At 34.8% G+C, this 21,961-nt stretch overlaps 1 protein-coding gene across 5 annotated transcripts in view; it reads right to left on the bottom strand.

Annotated features, from left to right (window-relative positions):
• The window catches only part of ZNF236 (zinc finger protein 236), a 72,254-nt gene that overhangs the window by 23,403 nt on the left and 26,890 nt on the right, over nucleotides 1–21,961 (bottom strand). For all 5 annotated transcript variants that reach the window (XR_009208081.1, XM_040067415.2, XM_058421566.1 and 2 more), the window contains exons 9-22: nucleotides 19,633–19,836; nucleotides 18,319–18,547; nucleotides 16,366–16,638; nucleotides 14,416–14,619; nucleotides 12,488–12,632; nucleotides 9,953–10,213; nucleotides 9,461–9,711; nucleotides 8,734–8,835; nucleotides 3,744–3,895; nucleotides 2,534–2,640; nucleotides 2,288–2,439; nucleotides 1,952–2,164; nucleotides 1,156–1,435; nucleotides 605–708 (exon numbers count right to left, since the gene is read on the bottom strand). Coding sequence is in view for 4 of the 5 variants with exons in the window: in XM_040067415.2 (XP_039923349.1) it covers nucleotides 605–708; nucleotides 1,156–1,435; nucleotides 1,952–2,164; nucleotides 2,288–2,439; nucleotides 2,534–2,640; nucleotides 3,744–3,895; nucleotides 8,734–8,835; nucleotides 9,461–9,711; nucleotides 9,953–10,213; nucleotides 12,488–12,632; nucleotides 14,416–14,619; nucleotides 16,366–16,638; nucleotides 18,319–18,547; nucleotides 19,633–19,836 (2,677 nt within the window). In the remaining variant the exon portion in view is untranslated. The remainder of the gene's footprint in view (nucleotides 1–604; nucleotides 709–1,155; nucleotides 1,436–1,951; nucleotides 2,165–2,287; nucleotides 2,440–2,533; nucleotides 2,641–3,743; nucleotides 3,896–8,733; nucleotides 8,836–9,460; nucleotides 9,712–9,952; nucleotides 10,214–12,487; nucleotides 12,633–14,415; nucleotides 14,620–16,365; nucleotides 16,639–18,318; nucleotides 18,548–19,632; nucleotides 19,837–21,961) is intronic.

Genomic DNA, 21,961 nt, shown 5'->3' with positions numbered 1-21,961 from the left:
ATGAGAGACTTAAAAGGTATTTTGAAATTAGTGCAAAATCATAGTTGAAAAACATTACCATTAAAATCAGATCTCTCTCAGGAATGCAAAAATGTACTCTAAAAATCTAAATATTTCAGACACTAGGTTTACATTCAATTTGCAAAATTCAAACAGCTGAATGCTCAGAATTTTTGTACTCTTATTTTCCAGTTGACATAGCAGCACAAACATTAACATTTATAGGTTTTTTTTCCTTTAACTTGATTTTATAAGATTCCCTCAACTCCACCTTCTTACTCAGAAAAATCATTTATCATTGAAATACTGTTGAAGACTTGACATGAACATATTCAGGATACTATATACACAGTTTCTGCATGAGCTAAGACCATGCTTTAGAATCCTATTAATACAGAAGGCTGTATAACATGGTTTATTCAGAATGTTTTGATGTGATTCATTTGATGGTGTCACAAATACCAAATTTCCCCTAACACTGCCATCCACAGTTCCAAATACTAGAGCACAGTGAAACATAGCACTCCTTACAAAAATCTGTACTTAAACAGCTGGTGAAGAAAGCAAACAGCTTCTAAACAAAGACATGCAAAACCTTACTGACCTGTGTGTGTTTTGACATGACAATCCAGCGTGGATTTTACAGTGAAACTCTTTCCACATTCATCGCATTTATACGGCTTTTCTCCAGTATGGATACGAACGTGCCTGGTAATTCCAGCATACACGTGTAAGTGAATTTCCATGTTTATGTCAGTTTGTACCAATACTTATTTTCTACCTTATTAATTTTAGAATTAATTAAATACTTATACTAGCAATACACTACACAGAACAAGAAGATTTAAGTATTTGCATTTTTCCGACATTTTTACATGCTTTTTTAAATGCAAGTATTATTGCATATTTAATTTATTCTAAAACTTCATAACAATAATTTTAATATTGTAGAAAAATAAATATGAAAAAGCTGGATTAGTCATATTCAGAATACGTAACATTTTGACACATTTTTAAACCACTGTGGAAAAGAAAAATTTATGTAAATATTAGTCAAATTTCAACTTGGGCATAAAGCATTTTATGAAACTGTTATTGCAAGTTTCTGGTGAATTATTCAGCAAATCAAAAACATGAAAACTTTCCATTCCTCACCTGACTAAATCACTGGGTTTTTTAAAGCTTTTGGGACAATAACTGCAACAGTTGGCATATTTGGGCTCTGCTTCCAGTTCTGCTTGCTTATCTTTGATCTCACTAATTCTGTCTTTCTCTGCAGCCGACTGGACAAGAACTTTTTCTGAAACAGTGGCACTTTCTTGAGGCCTAATCTTTGCCAGTTCTGCTGTCTCTTCTTCTGTAAAAGTTATAACACCAGGACGAGATTTTCTGGAAGTTCTTTCAGAGCTCTCCTCATCATCTTCAACACATGCAACTATTAAGTAAAAAAACAAAAAAAGTCAAACCAAAATGAAAAACACATCTCTGTTCAATCTGTCAGCTCAAATTACAAAATATAGAAGGGTTTGTTATTAAATACAGAGCCACTACATTTTGTGCTTGAACTTGCACTATTATGAACTTTAAACTCTTTTAGAGGTCTAAATACTCACGTCAGTACTTCATTTTAAAAAGGCTGGATTTATGATTCTTATTTTTATAATAACTAACACAAGTTAAGTAATACATGACAAAAAAATCTTCTACTTTAGTGACATACTAAAGTAGCTATGTCACATACAATACCTTTAATGCGCTGGACAGAACTTGGAAAACTAATTTCTTTAAACAATTCAGATAACAGTGTGATTTCAGCAGCTCTGAACAGCAGATATTATCCATGCTGGAAGGCTATTTTGTACCATTACTGTTACATCATTCATGAAACCCACCAAAACATCTGTATTTCTTATGTAGTAAGGACTGTAAAAGTAAAAATAAATTCATTTACCTCCTCCTCCTGTATCTGTAGCTGCTGCTACAGCTGAGGAGACCGCCTGATGCTTCTTCATATGTTTTTTGCAGTGAACAGTTGTTCGAAAGCTTTCATCACAGAATGGGCACTTGTAAGGCTTCATGCTCATGTGAGTTGCCATGTGCCTGGTAAGGCTGCCATTAGTTGTGAAGGAGGTATTGCAAATGCTACAGCTGAATGCTTTAACTCCTTAAAGTAACAGAAACAAATAAGTAGCATGCCATTTCTTTAACTTTACTCACACAGGACACAGGATATTTACAAAACCCAAACATAGGTTAAGCTAATACAGAACTGGTATACTCTGTTTACCTGTATGTGTCTTCTCATGTGACTTAAGAACTCCCGAGGAAACAAAACCACGGCCACAGAGTTGGCATTTATAAGGTTTCTCACCAGTATGTGACCGTACATGTTGTTTCAAATGGCTGGATTTCTTAAAACCCTTGTTGCAATATTCACATCTATTAGAAGAAAATAGTTTTCATTAGTTTCATGTAGCTATCAGCCATAGAAGATTCAGGAAATTCTGTTACAAAAGCTAAAAGTGTCATATACCTATATGAACGCCTGCTTTGATCTTCATTATCCTCAAGAAAATGAGGCCGTTGGGTGTGCAATTCAAGCTCCTCTTGTGGTGACTGATCTTGTATCAAGCGAGTGGTCTAAAAATCAAAGCCTCAAGTGAATCTCAGTAACACGAGATTTAAATATAGTCTCACTAATAGGCAAGAAAAAAATGACAGCATTTACAGTCAACACAAGTAATTAAATTTATGCTTTCATTCATTTTGACAGGAAATTATGAGTGCAATGTAATACCTCACTCTTCCATAGGGAGAAGGAAAGCATCAAAATGTTCAGCTACTGAACTGGAATAAACAGACAACATCGTGTACTTACATTTCTCTGAATCTCCACAAAAATGTATCTAAATTGTCTAGATTTTCTAGTGTTTGAGGAGTTAAATTTAAAACTAGAGTGGCCATTTTAAACACTGAGTATGCAGCAAAACACAATGTTGCTGACAGACTTCACTACTTTCTGAACGTTCCTGTAAGAACAGAACAATCCTTGAGAACAAGAGTATGTTTAAAAATTTGAAGCCCAGAAATTCCAAAGCCTGCAGGCTGAAATGACTCGAACTCTTCCAGATCCTAAAACCCACATCCGTTCTCTGACAACATTTGCACTTTGCAAACAAGCTTGAAGGGACAGTAACTCATAGAGATCATCATGATAAATACATTACAACAAACTGTCTTCATGCCAGGTACTTCTACTGTCATAAGAAGTTACTTTTAAACTCTGTTTTTAGCAACTGACCCCTTTTACAAATTTAACTAAATGAGAACCATGCAAAAACATCATACAGTGCAATGTGCAAGCTCCATGAATGATCACTAAAGATTTGCAATGCTTTTTTTTTTTAATTGCTTGATTATAGATGTCTATAGAAATATAATAATTAGGAGAGAATATAATGCAACAATGTAAAATTATTTTATAACATTACATCTTCTCCTTAGTTTTAAACTCACTAAAAAGCATTTTAGTGATTTTTAAGTCTAGAGCATCAAAACTTCCTTTTCAGAAAACACTGTCAAGTCACTTATCATCCACTTTTCCAGTTTATAAACCTAACCAATCTAGAGAAGAAATCCTGGAACTTTTCTGACTTCTCATTTTACCTAATCACCAATGTAATGGTGCAAGAAAGTCACGACTGAACACAGAACAATTAATCCTGCCTTCAAGTAGTACTTACTACGTTAATAGTGTCTGTATTTGGAACCTGAAGAAGGGCTGGTGGATGATAACTCGTTGAAAGAGCCTGAGATTCAAGTGTGCTTGAATCCTGCAGCTGTTGTACAGCTGGAAATTGAGTCTGTTGATTGTAGCTGTCATTCACAGTAAAACCTGCCAGAAATTAAACAGTCATAAACCTGTAAAATACACTGATTTGGACTTTGAATAACACCACACTTTTCTGAAGACTACCTTCAAAAAGAGAATAAGTAGCATTACCATATAGTAATAGTTGTACTCTTCACTGTTGAGCATCACAACCCACACGTTTCTGGCATCTATGTAATAGGCATAACAGGGTTACTCACCGTTAGCTGGAATTCTATTGGAAAATCTCCTCCACAGAAAAACACTGTTTGAAGTTTCTTCGGGATGCCACTATTACCTTAGAGCCATTGAAATTTTGAATTTCTTGTATGTAAGCATGCATGTGTCAAACAGGTTGACCCATCTCCCTTTATCCACGGTGGTACCACGCTCCCTTAACTACACTGGAAGCCGATCACAAGGATGCAAAGCTCAGTGGGGAGGATGGCGGGTGAGTGGAGGAGATGACCCAATAGGAGAACTCCAGTTTCTGATAAAGTAACCCCATTTTCTCCTACTTTGGATCTCCTCCACATATTCCCACTCTTCAGATAATAGTAAAGTAGAGCCTCTCAAAGGCAAACTGCAAAGTGAAAAATAAATACTTTTTTATTCAAATTTCCAGTATAAAATCCTGAGATTTTTATTTGGTTTTGTTCTTCTGAAATAGCAAATCTTAATTATCTTAATTATTATTTTCTAAGGAATAAATGAAATTATAGCACCAACGATTGAGTGCCAGGGAAATACAGTTCAGATTGCAGTGGTTTTTAATGCTATTAGAGAAGTCCTTTTATTAATCCATTTAAGTCTTAATACTTCCAGTATTAAAAAAAACCTCCACAATGTCATGTGGAAAAAAACTAAACCACAGGTATCAGTCATTAACATATAGGCAACAATCTCAGTACTTCTCTGCAGTTTGCCTTTAGTGGACAAAAAGGGTGAAGATTATGAAAACAGGGTAGAAACAAACCCACATCAGATGATCACAGCATCAAAGGCCAAAAAGCAACACTTAAAGAATGTTTTTGAGCAACAGTAAAACAAAACCCTGGATGTGTTGAGTTTAAGCAGAAATTTTCCCAAAAGACACTTCCCACAGCAGAAGAATATTGTAATCAGTAGAGAAAAAACCCCTATTTGCATGCTACTGCTTCCACCACGGAATGAAAACTCACAAATATAAATACATCTTGAAAGCATTATTAATCAGGTCATAACTAGTCACCTAACCTAATGGTGAAACCTGTATATTATTTTCTCTCCTAGAAGTACCACAAGAGTACAAGAAAAAAAGATGCTAAAAGTTGGACCTTGTACCTCAATTACCCTTTGTGAAATGACAAAAAGTAGTCTGAAGAAAGCAATGAAAATTCTGCAGTGATAAGAGGGTTGCTAATTTCTACCTCTCAAATAAATTTTAGAAGTATCTTTATAGAAAAATGACATTCCCACTACATGGGATGAGAATACAAAAAAACACAAGACTCAAGAAACTGAAGCAAAGTGATTTTACTTACATGCCCTACATAAAAAACCCCAAACTATTAAATATATTACATAAAAACCTGGAACTTCTTTTTTAATCAGTAGATAAATTTTACCTTCCTTAAAGAAAGAAAAAAGAAGTTACTGTACTATGACCTATTTCATTTCACAATGTTTGAATAAATTACTGACATAGTGAAAAAATTCCCAGGATCACGCAACAAAATGCTCAGGAAGAGAAGATCTGAATGTAGAGGTATTTGAGGACAAAATGAAGAAAGAAATGCTACTTCTGAAAGTAGTTTTGGACTAAATACAAACCAAAGCTGCAATAAGAATATACATGATGCATCTCCATTTTCCTAGCATGAGGGTCAATTTCAACTCAAAATTTAAAAAACATTTGGCAGCTGTGAGCATTCTAAAGGCATTTGCTACCACCATGCTACTTCTACAGAACTGCACTAAAAAAACCCCCATACCACCAAACACAAAACCCAGACGTTCAGTGTGAGAAATTACACAATCTTTGTTTTCTGTTCTTGTTTTCATCACTGTTGTTGTTTCCCAGAAGCTTCTGACCACTCTTTAAAGAACAGAGAGTATCTTGAGATCTGTATAAGGGGAGCCTCTTACACAGTCCTCTAAACTTGGAATTGGATTTAGTGTTTTTCAGTGCAAGTAATCATTTGTGTTGCTTTGGGCTTTTTCGGCTTTAGAACATCATCCAACCTATTATCTTCTATATTAAGAAAATATAGCAAAAAATAGAATACTCTGGAAATCATTTTACTAGTAGAAAGATATGTCTTGAATGAGAAAACAACAGTATGATAGTTTGTATTAAATACAATATTTAATTTAGAAGAAATTTCACATCTTTCCTGACAGATCTTTTAAATTCTAACATTACAAACATTGACATGAACATGTGCATCTCAGCAGGGATCAGTGAATATTAATTACAAGTTTTGCTTCTTAGAGAAAGGCAACCAGCTGAACAGTACTGACTGCAAATACGTGTAAACAGTTACTGAACGATCAGAATTCTAAATCCTGAGATTGCAGATCAGCTTCTTAGGAAAGCAGACAGCATTCTAGTGGCAAGGGTGTATTTGTATGGGCTATGGAACTACCAGCCTTCGGACTTCTGGCTTTTCAAGATAATTTGCCTACCTATCATTCAACCATGCTTACAGGGACACTTTAAAGGAAGTAAAGGTGATATAATTTATATGAAAAAACATTTGGTGACAGATGATATTCAATAAGCCAAAGAATTTCAGATAAAAGACACATTTGTTTGTCCTGACTTCACTTCAAAGTCTTCAAATGAAGATGCCTGAAAGCACTACAAAGAACATAAGTCCTTTTCGTCAGCCTTCAAATCTAGCTCAAATGAATCATGATACTGTAGCACCCTCAAAGGATCTGCACCTCCTTACAAGTCTGAACATACAAGGAAGAAAATCTACCTGAACAAACAAGAAATTCAACAGAAGTATTACGAACAAACCTGAAGGAAGAAACAAAGTTCAGCCAGGTCTATGCAGACCTAGAGATTAGCCCCATCTGTCTAAAATGCAAAGTTGGGGTTTTTCCCTTAAAAAAGGAAAAAGGAAAATCAAAAAACCTTTCAAATATTTTTTTTAAACTCATATGTCATTTTATTAATAAACACTGAAGCGAAATACTTTAACAAGAATACAGCCTATAAGTATCAAGAATAAAAAAGACAGTATTCTTAAGCTTGAATGTTCTGCCTAGCTGATAGGAAAAAGAAATCAGGAGCATGAAGCACAGATGCAGACATAGGGAGAGGGTCGACCAATTTAACGCATGCATCCGCGCAAATGCTTACCTACCTGAAATTCAAAAATTTTGAAGGGCTCCAGGATCTTCAAGGAAACTTCAAAGAGTTGGGAATCTGTGGATGAGATTCCAAGTAGAATAGGAGACATCTTATACAAATGAGACTTTAAAATGCCCACACTACACATGTTCTGTTTCTCTGAACCAATTTTATAATATATTGATGATCAATCTAGATTTCTGATGATGAAAGAATTGTTTTGTGAGTTCTAGGAGTCTTTGCCCTCCCCAAGAAATCATTTGTTATTTATATAATACAGAAGATACACATACACAGAAACTGATGTTTAAATAACAAAAAAAGAGTTACTTATTTGGTTTATAAATTCTAATGAGTCATTAAAAAAACCAAACAAAAACCACCACCACTCTTCAAAATAATGTAGAGAAAAATACTGCTTTTTTTCCATAGTGTCTTCTCGTTCATTTGAAAAACTGTAAAAGTCAGTCAATGAAAATAATCATCATATTTTAAGAGGACCTGGATCAGTCTTGTGTAATAAAGGTGGAGATTTTAATTTTCTTTTCTTTACATACAAAGCAGCGCAACCTAGAGAATTGAAATTGGAAAATTATACTATTTCTTCACAGCGTGATGCAACTTACCACAGTCAATTAAGTTTTTACAAATGATACTATACAATTAAAAGGGAATGAAACTAAGAACAGAGAAGTTTGCGTGGACAGAATACCAATTACTGGTTACCAGATACACAAAGTTATTTCCCAGAGTCAGAAACAAGGAGATCAAGGGATAAGCCAGTGATGTACGCTTCCAAACCAAAACAAATGAAAACCCCTTGAACTTTCCCCACCTCAGCAACAGCTCCCCTGCCACAAAACCCAAAACAACCACCAAAACCCCCCGAAACAAAGCTTCATATTATGGAACAATTCAAGAACTCCAGCTGTGGAAAGCAAAGAAAAACAGTCATGTCTTCACTGTTCGCATGCTACACACATTTCTCTGTATTTTATAGGAAAAAATTAGATTCCAAGTGCTTACAATCTCTTAGTTTGCTAGTTTCATTGCTCTATAAAATATAAAAAAACCTACTGTGGATAGGTGAAAGTATTATTTTTACATTACTATATTCGGCATTGCATTTTTCCCAAAAGAATCCCAGTAGCTACTCACTCAAATCTTTAGACTGTGTTTCTGATCATCTCAGGTTACATGCATGTATACTGAGGGGGAAACTTGTGCAAAATGCCTACTGCCACATTAATTTCAAAGGAAATCAAGGAAAGAATATGAAATGTTTGACTATAAACCCCATACTCCAATGGCTAGGCATCAACTCATAAAAGCAAAAGAAAAAAATTAAATATTCATAATATTCTACAAAGTATAACTTCAGAGTGATAATTTTTTTCCAAGTTCTCTGCATTGCAGTTACTATGACTGCAGATGCCCACTTTAGAAATATTTTATCATAGCTATGCTGTAAAGCCACATTTATAAAAACTACTTTTTACCTCCTTTATTTATTACTAACCTTGTGATAAGCTCTGCTGATCAAATGGCTGCTGTGTTATAGTCTGTTGTTCAAACTGAGTGATGTTTTCCTGTAAAGCATGCTGGGATGTCACAAATCTATCTGAAATGGGGAAAGGAATGACAGGGGAAAGGGAGCAAGAAAAGGGGAAAATATCAAGAAAAAAAGATGTAATTAAATGTATATTTCAGTTGTTTCAAAATCCCCATCTGAGTTTTTGCATTAAAAAAATTAAACAATTATTGGCTGAACAGATATTTAAATCTTCACTTACAGTACATTTTATTTATTTTCCCCTACTGTACTTGATAACTCATTACACCATGAAAAAGAGCAAAGAAGCAAAACCAAAATACTTAATTCCACTATTACAAATAAAATAAGAACATGGAACATTAACCTCAAACCCCAGATATTACTTTCTAGTAGATTATAAAGCAGTGTTTTTTAATAACAAGAGAACTGACAGGTAAGGTTTTGTGGAGGGGTTATTTTTCTGTATATTTGATTAGTAGTTTTGCTTGCTACAACTAAAGGGTGAAAATCCTAATCTTTTTATATTTTAATACTAAACCTAAAGACCAGTGAATGAAACTGTACTATATAATTTAAGGATAAAGTAAGTAGCCTTTACTCCATGTATTTTTCTAGTTTCTGTCAAGAAACAATTATTTAAGAACTTGTAAACTTACCTCATTATAAATCTTAACATATTTCAAATACTCACCCTCATCTTGCTCTAAAGGCTGATCAGCCAACTCTTGTTCTAGTGCTGCTTCTTCTGTGCCTACCACTGGCTGCTGGTCTAACTCTAAAATAGCCTGCTGATCTGTGGTAACAGTTTCTGACTGCTGTAGCTCATCACTTTGAATCTCCACTTGCATTTGCGTAGAAACATGAATGCTCTGCTGATCTACTGTAGAATCATCTATTGAAGAAGACTGCTGATTCTGCTGAAGTTGCTGTGCAAGTTCATATCTACAAAGTAAGGTGAGAAAGTCTTTATGACTTCAGTTAGACATTAACCTACTTATATGAACAATTTTTTATTTTTACTATACACCACAATTTACTATATCTGCAAAGGTTTGCTACCCATAAATAAAAATCCTTATTTAAACATATACAGTTGCTACAAAGCAAAGCTGCCTTTTCAAGTATCTTTAAGGAATGGCTGCTGAACTACATTGAAAGATTCATGCAAAAATTGCAAGCATACCTATGAGTCTTCATGTGTTTTTTACAGTTGAGTGATGTTTTGAATGTTTTTTGACAGTAGGGACACATATATGGTCGAAGGTCATTATGGATCCCCATGTGGCGCCTGAGGCTACCACCAGTAGTGAAGGCCCCGTTGCACACAACACACTTGAAAGCTTTCAATCCAGTGTGTGTTCTAATATGTGCTTTCAGAACTCCAGCTGACACAAAACCTCTTCCACACTGAGAGCACTTAAATGGCTTTTCACCTGTATGAGACCTTTTTAAGAGAAAGCAGAAGTTAAAATAGATTTAACAGTTTGATTTACAAAGTTGTTAAAGGACTCAATTTTAAAACGAATGAAATAAACCAAACTAAGGTAACAGCAGCATGGATGGAAGAAGCTTCAATTGAGAAAATCCAGATATTAAACTTTATTAAGTTACAAACAACCTGGCAGGGCTAAAAACAATACTATCAGAGTAGTTTTCGTTGTATTCTACAGTCCAACCTCCTTTTCTGATCATATTTTGTCTCCATTACAATACTTGGGTTTCATTTTTCCATTCCAGATGGTACTGTAGTTCTTCAGGCTACTATATTATCATTGACATGTATTTTCCTCGATTCAGCTAAAAAACCATCCACAAAAGTTTGGAGAAAAAGATACGGTTCTCCTTATATGTACTACCACTACACGTTACAACAAAACTCTTGGGAAAAGAACTGTGTCCATCCCGACTACCTCCTGAACAAGGCACAAACTGTCTCTCACAATGCTATGTGAAAAAATACTCGCATGGGGAAAGCCTCTTGCTTATATTCTCAAAGTACATAGCACTTGTTATATCCTTCCTTCCAGAGGTGCTAGAGGAGTCTCCCTTTAAGGCTCTGCTGAGATGCAAAACAGATGGAAGAAAAAGTTAGGAAACAGAATGGAATGTAACAAGAATTTTAAGGATTGTAAAGGATTTAACGACTGTAGCATCCCAGGAGAGATCTAGGAAGAAGGCAATGGGAATGCTAAGAAATGGAAGATAAAAGAAGCAAGATTTAATAAAATCAGGAAAAGTTAAGGACAGTTTATGATAATAGTAACCTTGGATGCCAATGACCACCACATCAGACGTCGTAAGTATATGACAGATACTAAGACTGCTGTTTTGCTACCAATACACACAATAAAAATCAGCAGTAGGGTATCCTGACCTTCCTTGGCATGGCTGGGGGATTATTTGACACAGTTACTACAAATTTTCCTCTTTTTCAGATAAGGAAACAAGCTTTGCAAGCAATGATCAACACTACTCCACGAGGACACACTGGACACTGTCCACACAATTATCAAGCACAGCAATTTAATTATAGCAATGCCAATTTAAAAAAAACAAACATGTAAGAAAGAAAAAAGTTTCTAATTCTTCCACGAAACCTTAAACAAAGTCATGCTTCACTCAGTAGTCTGTTGAAAGATCAAAGAAACACAGCAGCAGGTGATTGGTACCCACATCACATTTTTGCATTTTCAGTATAATTCAAATTTTTTTTCATTTAAATCAATCCATCTAGAATGTGTCTCAAGACAGCAAGAAATCTAGATAGGATATTACAAAAGAAAAGATGGGATATTGTAAAGTTTCCCTTCCTCCTGTTAAGATAGTGTATAAAACCCAAGAACTGTTTCAAGGCAGTCTGAGAGTTTAAAAATACAGAGTTTGATTCGTAAAGACAGTATGAAGAGCTCACCATGATCCGAGTTAAGAGTGAGAAAGTGGTACATAGTTTACACTGCAGAAACAAGCAGACTGCCACCTGCTCATACAGATTCTTCCCTTACATTCCAGTAATCATCTTTGGTGGATTTTTTTCATATTTCTTCTTCTAATTATTTATAGTTTGTAAGTCAGAGAGCACTGTTTCATACCCTGACTAAATGTTAAATCTCATTGCCTGTAAAATCACAACCTGATCCTAACTTTGAAGATACTCTTGTTTTCAAAACAAGATTGGATTTGTTACCTCCACTTGCTCTCCTACAACCCAATTTTTTTTATGACTCCATGACTTTGTGACTCTAACAAGCACTGACTACACAGAACTTGAACTGAGCTTCAAGCAACTAAATGATCCCCAACAGTATTTACAATATTACAGTGTAAGCTCAAATTCTTTCAGGTTTTCCATACAGGACAAAAGGCAAATTTCCCTCTCAAAAAATGGGAGTTACATACAAAGCAGGCAATCTGGAGCATGCAATTTCAAAATTACCATAAGAATTCACAAACAATGCTTGTTATTTTCTACACACTGTTTTGGCAAAAAGAATCCAAGTGTCAGTAAACTAAACTGCACACTGAACACAACCACTTATACTGCTAGAACTGCACATAGGCATGAGTTAGTCCAAAGCCTCCTCCAACTCTACAAGAAAAAAAAAAAATCTGTTATCACTGGTTCAGTGGTAAAAAAGTCTTTTCAGTGACTACTATATAAATTCTGTGCCTTTCCACAAATTTGTTATGGCATACATTTCCTTTATTGTGTTTATCTTACCTGATGTGTTGTTTAAGATGACAGGATTTTTTATAGGCTCGATGGCAATAATAGCATTTGTATGGTCTCTCCGCATTATTCACAAAATTACTGTTAAAATAGTTTTGGAAGACCTGGCTATTCCTGGGGATTGGCTGGATAAGACCTGCATATATAAACACACACACACACAGAAAGGAAAAACTGATTGGTAAAGCTATTCCAAGATGCAGTAGTCTGATAAGCTAGTATTTGAAAAGAAAGTATGACTAAACTTGCAGTATCCAAAAATAAAAAGAAAATATGCATGTTTTCAGCATTTACTTAAAATTATGCATCCATCTATTTAGCATTATAGCTATTACACTGTACAAAGTATTTTAGAAGTAAGTTCTTCTTTTAGCCACAGATCCACCTCACTACAGTAGCAGCCTTGTCCAAAATAAGCATTAACTTTAGAAAAAGCTGACAGTTATGAATTTATTACTGATCCAACAATAACTTCTTCTTCCAACCTCAACCTTAGCAAATGATATTTAATCAGTGTATATCAGGTATTATCAGGTATACAATTTGACAAATATTTAAGATTCCTTTTGTGAAAAACATTGAAACAGGTAGAGAACAATTTTCAGACTTTTTTTCATAGGCTTTCAGAAAAATCAAGACTATTTTAGAAAGCAAAACATGTATCAACAGAAGTGACACTCAAAGATTAACACTATTACAAGTGAAATTTTTAGGTTCTTGACACCTCTAAAAAACTATGATTATTTTTCAGGGGGGAAGGAGTAAAAATGTGGAAATATTGTCAGGGGGTTGAAAAAGCATGACACCTAGATAAACAGTAGAACTTTTTACATTGAACATTCTAATACCAGCAGAGCTCATGTGTTATTAGCATCCATAGGAAACAATTTCTGTAGTATTTCTTGTTAATATTAATTTTTTTTCCAAAAATAAGACTTTCACTGAGCAGATCTTAATTGTATTGAAATGGAGCTTCTCTTCAAAATCGAGAAATGGCATTATACTTGTTTCTGGGGTTCACTCAAAAAAGAAATACTGTCTGGTCTGTCTGTAGCTAAGTTTGGATTCCACCCCAAAAATTTAAATTTCTTCTATCTGATACCAAAATAACCCCTACTCTTGCTTTCAGTGACTGCTGGATGCAGTGAAAGCAAAAGGATTTTTAAAGAGTGATAACGATTTTATTGATATAAGCTCAAGATATTATCAATGTAAGATTCCACCATAAAAATGACTACACAGTAGACAAGTCAGGGGTTAGCAGAATGTTCAATCAAACAACAAAGAGTAAACACCTCACCCACTACACTGACCTCTGTGGGACAACAACATACTGTTTTGTACAACTTCTTCCAAAAAGTGGTTTTACATAATCTTGTGACAATATTTATACAATACGATTTAAAATAACTGGATGAATTCTCCAAAGCAGCTTCCAGAATTAAGCTCCTCTTTTTTTTTTGAAATACGACCACTAATGATTACTACTAATTCAGTTCAGGTCATAATTACAACAAATGCTTTAAAATCACGTAACAAACTGAATCATTATTATCTGTAACCTTCATTACAAATGTTTATTGAAACATGATCATCTTAAGGAGACTCTAGGTCATAAACTGTCATCTCTTCTATACCAACAGTCTAATATTCAAATTAAACTCCTAATATAAAAATGTATATACTTTCTTACTGGTAAGGCTTATACAATTTCACTGTAAATAAAAAATACTGTTCTTATTAATTCTAGTGCAAGCAAACTATAAAATACAGCACTTTGCTGAAGTTTGTTTTTGATGACTTATTTCAACGTGCATCTTTAAGAGTGAGCTCTGAATGCTTTTGCTTGATTAAAATGCAACCTTTATGTTCCACTGAAATCCAGATTTCAAGAGAGTATGGATTTACACGCTCTTTACCTAAATCAGTTATGAGTATGGGCTCTTGCAAAGGAATGTCTGGTACTGGACCACTTGACTTTCCTACTCGAACTTTTGCGGGTTTACGTTGGTGTCGCAGCTTTCTTAGTTCCGTATGTTTAAAATGTGAAGTGATATGAGTTTTCCGATGGCCCGATGTTCTAAACTTCTTGTCACAGTGAGGACAAGCAAAAGGCCTAACACCTGCAAAATATTTAAAAAAAAAAAATTAGTTAAAAATTTTATTTCCATCAACCTTGAAATGCAGCTTTAGAATACTGATTCTCTTTCCTGTTTTTTTTTTTTTTTTTTTGCTTTCTCTCACAGTGTTTACTGTAACACAGGTTTTCAAAACAGATCTATAAAACCCAATCAAAGTAACAACTAATCTGCTGAATGGCTAATTGACTGAAACACATCACTTGAAGCATGTTATCAAGAAACTGGATGATGCAAGCGACAGCAATTTTCAAGTGTTTCAAGAAGCTCTCGTAAGAATTCCACATAGCAAGCTAAAGTCCTTCCAAAACAAACTTTTAAAGTACTGTGAGAAAAAGCAAACAGCAAACACACAGACAAATATGTGATATAATAGGATAAAAGAGAGGGAACAGGGAATGTGACAAAGTTGAAAAAATTCTACATCTGTCTCCAAAAACATCAGCTCTGTTTGACAGCAGTCAAAAAAGCACGCCAATAGAAATATCAAAGAAAGACTTTTGTAATGAAAAATCCAGTAGAAACATCTCATTGGGAGGGACTTCCCAGAGAAATTGGTAAGTTAGAGACAGGCAAAGCTGAACACCTTTCTAGTTTTGTTCAAGGGGAAATCTTGGACTTAAAAGGACTTAAACGTGACTGCATATTATGAAGACAGCTTTTATCAAGTTCAATCACAGGCAGAAAAAATGTAGAAGAATGACCCATTCTTCACAATGCAATAAATGAAACATTATCTGAAACTACAGAGCAGTTCCATAAACACAGGACTACCTGTTTTCCAAGCCACCTAGTGCTTCTGCCCTCTGAATTAATCTGAATGCTTGTATGAATAATGCCTGACTTTAAACAAAAAGGAAAAAAAAAATAAAAAATACTGGATTACAAGTCAAAAAAAAAAAAAAAAAAAAGTGGAAGGCTTTCTGCAGATGAATCCAACATTGATATTTCATGGATAAAATATATCAAACTATAAAATATGTTGGATCCCAAATGCACTTAAGCCAATAAATTATACTTTTGCAGAAGGTAATTACATAAACAAGAATTAAAGGGAAGAGCAGTACATTTATCTTGCTGCAACTTTATTTGCCCGTATGAACAAAAGAAGAACTTGGAAAACAACCAGGTAGCCTACCAAAAGCAGAACAGGAATTCTTCTTTACGGAAAGGATAGTTCAATCACATTAAAAGGTTTTGAAGACATCATGCATTATGTAAACAAAGACCATATGATCAGAGGAGTTTTAAGATATTCAGTGTAAGATGCTGAAAACAGGTAAGTTGGTGAAAACATGAAGCAACACTGTAATGTAGAACATAAAATGGGAAGTAACCAGTCGAGTGAAATTATCAAAAAGTGTGGGGAGGGAAGATGCAGAGCAAATATTAAAGGTGACTGGGGATAAAGTAAAATCAAAACTCAAATTGTGAGAACATGACTCTTTAGAAAAGACAATTAAATACATTCAGAGTAGTGATATTAGAAAGGAACAACAGCTGACTCATCATCAGAAATTTAAACATCCACATTTTTTGTAAGAGCCCAAAGTGTCAAAGCCATGAAACACTAGAAAATTATGACAAATAATTACACTCATCACATACAACACTAACTCTCTGAGAGATATTAACAATGACATAGCAGACATGTCTACAACTTAGACATTTCACAGCCTTTTCTCATTCAAGGTCCCACCCACATCATACAAAGCCATTTCAAGGCCTTACCTGTATGCAGGCGAATGTGAACTTTTAAACTCCCTGAGGTGGAAAAGCTTTTCATACAAAATTGGCACTTGAAAGCTTTAATGCCAGTGTGTGTTTTTATGTGTGCTGTTAGAGTGCTCTTCACGGCAAAGGCGCGGAAGCACTGGGGACACTTGAATGGCTTCTCATGGGTGTGAATGCGAATGTGGCGCACTAAATCACTTGGTTTTTTAAATTCTTTAGAGCAGTATGGGCAAACATGCCACCTGATTCCATTTTCTTCACGTATAGAACCTAAAACAAGGAATATCAAAATGAATGCTTTTTAAGCTTTCTAGCAATTTTTGAAAAATCCCACTACATTAATGCTACTGTACAAAGCAATCAGACCACAAAAACACTTTGTGAAATAGATGCCATCACAACATTCTTCATAGAAGAGTAACTTCTCTATCAGATATATTCTACTTCATGAAAATGGTGATGGGCTGAAATGACAAAAAAAACCCCCAAGAGAATCCTGTTGAAATTCAAATAACGCCATTTCTGTGCCTTAGAAATGTAGAATGCAGCTGTAAATGCAATACAATATACCAGTTAACTTATAAATATCAAATCTAACACAAAATTATCCAACGACTGTAAATCCTCAACCACAACCACACCAAATTACTTTATGTGTTTAACACATCTAACTGGAGAAGATATTTTGCTTGATCCTCATTTGTAAATTCAGACTTAAATTACATTTTGCAAACATGTAAAGGAAGAAAGAAGGCACAAATCCTTTTGATAGATTAACAATTTAAGGCTACTTTTTCTACAAAAGTTGTTTTATGATCCAGGAACCCTAAGGTCTGTCCTAAGGCAACAGACTTTTTTTCTCCACAAAAAATTAAAGAAACCCCTTCTAAAACCTATCCAAGTTTTTTATTAATATATGTTACTCAATATCAGACTGTTTGCTCATTTAAATTAGTTAACCTAGTGTTTCTTTTCCTGTCAACACACTAAGGTCACATTACCAAAAAACAAAAGCGGTTGTGTTTGGCTGTACAGCAGTGACCTTTTATTTTTATTTGCAGTCACAGCTAGAGAGTTCTTACTGTTAAACCTAAGCAACAAAATAATTATTACCAGAGGAAAAAAATCATGTTAATTTTTATCACAGCTATATTGAAGAAGACAAGCATTTACTTTGGATCAATTTCTCCATCCCTTGCAAAAGAAAAAGCAACATCAATGCACCTATGAAGATACTACAGACAGAGATCAAAGGCTGCATTATAGCACTGTATATACCAGGCTGGCTGCTAAAGCATAAAGGCTTTACTTGGAACAAACAACTTCTAGCAGCCATAAAGCTCAAACAACCTTGAAACTGAAGTTGCATTTAAGCACACAGAGACAAACGGCAGGCTTGCATATACACGAAACATTACAGAGGCAGAATAGTAACACGTATGTATGGTGACAGTATCATATCAGTACTGTGATTCCAGAAACAGGTGACATGAAGAATTATACATAATGCCAGCCTTCATCCTTCCCTACATCGGATCAATCAAGATCTGCAGTCCTGCCCTTATGCCTCACTTCCAAAGGGGAGGAATAGTCCTTGCAAGAACTCTACTCTGAGACACACAATGAGAACCCAGTCCTTGTCAGAGAAGGATGATGGGAGAGAATAATAGATTCACATACTTTTTTTGTCCTTTTCCAATAACTCCACTGATTTCCTCCAAAAGATTTAGACGTATCATTTCACTTCATGCCATCCTGACACATTTATTTTATGAAAATATATTTTATAATGAAAATGGTAAGTATTATTAATCACACCTTACACAGAACAAACACTGTTCACAACTAATTCACACCATATTTTGGGAAATCCCTTTATAAAGCCATAAACACACCCACAATTACTACACTCTTTACAGCACAAGAAGTAGAAAGCATTGGCAATATTACCAGGCAAAAATGGTGATTTTTTCTTAATGAACTTTTTTTCTTTTTTATCTAGTTTGTCTGTACTGTCTTGCTCCTTATCATGTTCAGCACTATTAGAATCAGCCTGATGATTTGAGAGGCTCGGGACATCTGGGTTCTGATCCTGGGCCCCAGCAGCCTTGGCCTGGCTGCAGTCAGTAGAATGTGCAGAGACAGGAATTGACGACAACCCACTGTTCTCTAATGCTTGCTAAAAAAAGAACAAAAAAACCTCCTAGTTAAGGAAGAAACATTCCACAGTTATCCCCAACTTTTCTCGAACAAGTACTTAGAAGATACAATGCAAATGTAATTAAAGGAATTAAATGTCTCATTCTCACAAAATTTCAGCTGTATTTCAAACCTGCAAACACATTATTACACAGCATTGATTTCTGATTGTGAAACTTTAGGCTGGATTTTCTGCACTTACACATTTCTCAGCAGCTGCCTTTCAGGAAACAACTTTCTTTTTATTTTTTTTAATAGCTGTCAGGATAATACTTATGTATAACATAGTTACTCTTTCCAATTCTTCATTACATTCCAGACATTAAAGAACTCAGCACAGCCAAAAGGGTGAACTTGCCCATAGCTGCACATAACATTTGTGTCTTCCAACCCCAAATTTAAATGGTACTTAAAAGTCTAGAGATGAAGAGGTACCTTACAGGTTAGCAGGCTACCACTAACATGAAAGAATATTATTCTCTGCCTTGGTCCATCCTGTTTGTGCCTTTATGCGGCACAGGCTGCAGAACAAGCACAGACAGTAATTCATCACCCTGTTACACTGTCTGTTACACTGACTCTCCTTCTGCCATTATCAAGGACAAAATATACTAAGGTTTTTAGGAAAAACATTGGCTAACCTCAGAAAAAAAAAATTCTTGCACAAATATTCAGATAGCCCTTATTAATTAGAACAGGTAAAGGCCATGTACATATTCTCATTTTTTTAACCAGATAAAAATATTTTTCCCCTCTTGAATGATACCATGTTTTAAGCACGGCATAACCTAAGGACATGCCACAGGCTGCTTCTAGGCAACAGGAAAAAAAGGCTTAAGGTATCAGTAAAAATATCTGTATACGCTTAAAGTCATACAAAGATATATTGGCGTGGTCCATACCCATTCAATAAATCTTTACAATACTTTCTCAAATGATGGATTGTTTAGAAATCCATAAGGAATGTTATAATTGAAAATACTAAGAACGAATTTCATTGAAATATAAGAAAGAATGAGAAACCAATCACTGAAATGTAAAGCTGTCCTCACACAGAGCTCTTACCTGCAAAATATCTCTACTGATCCCCACTGCAATGTTGAGCTGTTGACCAGGTTGTTGAGGCTGGTTATTTTCTACAGGACCTGGTTCTGATAACTCAAGGAGCTGCTGAATAACATCAGTGACAGTCTGCTGACCCTGATGAGCAGCAGCTGGAGACACCTGGTTTTCTGTCTGTTGAAGAAGTGGAGACCGAAAATGGGTGGCCTGAAATATACAGCAGTAAGTTTGTCAAGGAAGATCAAAAGTATGTGTTATGAACTCACCTACCCAGATCCCTTACCTGAAATATCTGGTATCTGTCCACTACGAGGATAGCTACTTATACAGGACATAAGGATTATTATACAGAGCCCCATTCCAAGTTTGCTCACCCCATTACAGAAATGCTTTTGTAAAGCTCTTTTTTTTTCACTTCTTCTCAAGCTTGAAGTTGTAAGCTTACAGCTTGAATTACATTTACTCTTAACTGTTGAACCTTCAACCAATTTAGGAAACACAGGGAGGGATCAACTACAAAACTCCACATGTAAAGTCTACATGAAAAGCAATTCCCAAAAGAAATAAACTGACATGGCTATCTTTTTAAAATTCACATTTAACTCAAGGAGGTCCTTTGTAAAAAACAACCCTCCATTAGAAACTTTTTTTTTTTTTTTAGTAAATTATCTGTGTTGCTGTATCAAACTTTTTCAGAACAAATTACTAACTTTTCCCCTTTAATTTGGAACATTTGAAACCATATAGCTTTAGAGGAATCTCTTCATATTCTAAAAATTTAAATACACATCAGGCTCCATCAAAATACTAAAAAAATTTCACAAATAGTGTAAAAATCTAATTTCTCAATCTTTAATTTGAAATTGTGTACCTTAGACTACCTAAGTAACAAATATGAAGGGAAGAAGTGATAAAGTGCCTTGGTATTTATTTTAAAAGCAGAAATAAAGATTCTTGTTTGCCAACATTTATAAACTTCTCTTCTTATGACAAAGAGACTGCACAAGTATACCATTACTGAAACAACTGTTTTCAATAATTTGTTTTACTGCAGAAAATAGAAATACATATTTATACCACAGCTGGGTATCCTAGAACACACTGGTTATTTGCTTCTAATATTCACTTCAAAGTGCATGTGCAATCACATATATATAAAAGATATAAAAGGCTATCTGCTTTCAGATTATTTTCAGCAACGAATAATCTTAGGCTTCACATTTCTACTATTTCCTTCTAATCTGAAATCTTCCCTGAGATTTTCTTTATACTAACACTTTACACTAGAAATAGTTACGATGACAGTTACTGTAGTAAATAAAGGATGGCTACAAAGAATTATATTAAGAAACATTAGCTTGACTCAGATTTTGTCCTGTGAATTTGATGAAATATTCTTAATGCCTTCTCATGAGATGATAAAAACGAAATCCTTATCTTGTTTCTCTTGCATGCACTTGAAAGTATCACTTGTTACTTTGCTGATCTAACAATTAATTCCTTTTTCACCTCACTTGTGACACAAAAATCCGTATCTCTTCAGATTCCGATTAAGCAAAAGTGCTATAAACATTACAATACGGGTGACAAACCATATTGCAATGAGAATGGCATAAACAGGAACTGATGCAAAGCAGTTTGCTGCAGAGTGTAACAGCTCTTTACGATGTTTTTTCTGGAAGCAGAATGTAAGGAAGTTTTTATGTAGAGCAGGATGCCTACACTAAAAGTGTCTAAAATTCCCCCAGGCTTTAGCAAGAGAAAAAATTAATTGCTAATGAGGGAACTTCTCAACATCATCTATGATATGAAATTACAGCATTACATGCATTTAGCCGCTGTGTCCTGCGTATTACAAAGCAGTTTATATCCAGTCTCATGGAGGTTATCTTTTTTGAACAACAATGTATACACATGCACATATAAGAAATTTGTTACTCTTAAGATGCATTGTTAATTAGATACATTGTACTTAAGATACATTGCTAATTAGAAGAAGTTTCAGAGGTCTCTTTCCAGATTTTCTTGGTAATTCCACTGTTCAACTGGAACACTGGACCTTGTGATGACCCTTGGTTTGTCTGATCTGCTGTGTAACACAGTGTGCCTGCTCTGAGTGAATTATTCCTTCAAGTAACAGTAAAAAATTACAGCAGTTCTTTAAATCAAGTAGTTTATTGTGGTTAATTTTTTTCTGTTGCCATCCAACTTCAATACATGGATCCATGAGTAAATTATCTTCACTAAAATTTCATACTTTACTTCCAGGTGTCAATTTGCCTAGCTTTGACCCTCAAAGGTGTTTCCTCTTCCCTATTAAGATGACAAACTT

Source organism: Hirundo rustica, chromosome 1, assembly GCF_015227805.2.
Source record: "Hirundo rustica isolate bHirRus1 chromosome 1, bHirRus1.pri.v3, whole genome shotgun sequence".
Lineage (NCBI taxonomy): Eukaryota > Metazoa > Chordata > Aves > Passeriformes > Hirundinidae > Hirundo > Hirundo rustica.
The sequence above is the reverse complement of the archived record's forward strand: the minus strand, read 5'-3'. Positions and strand labels throughout refer to the sequence as shown.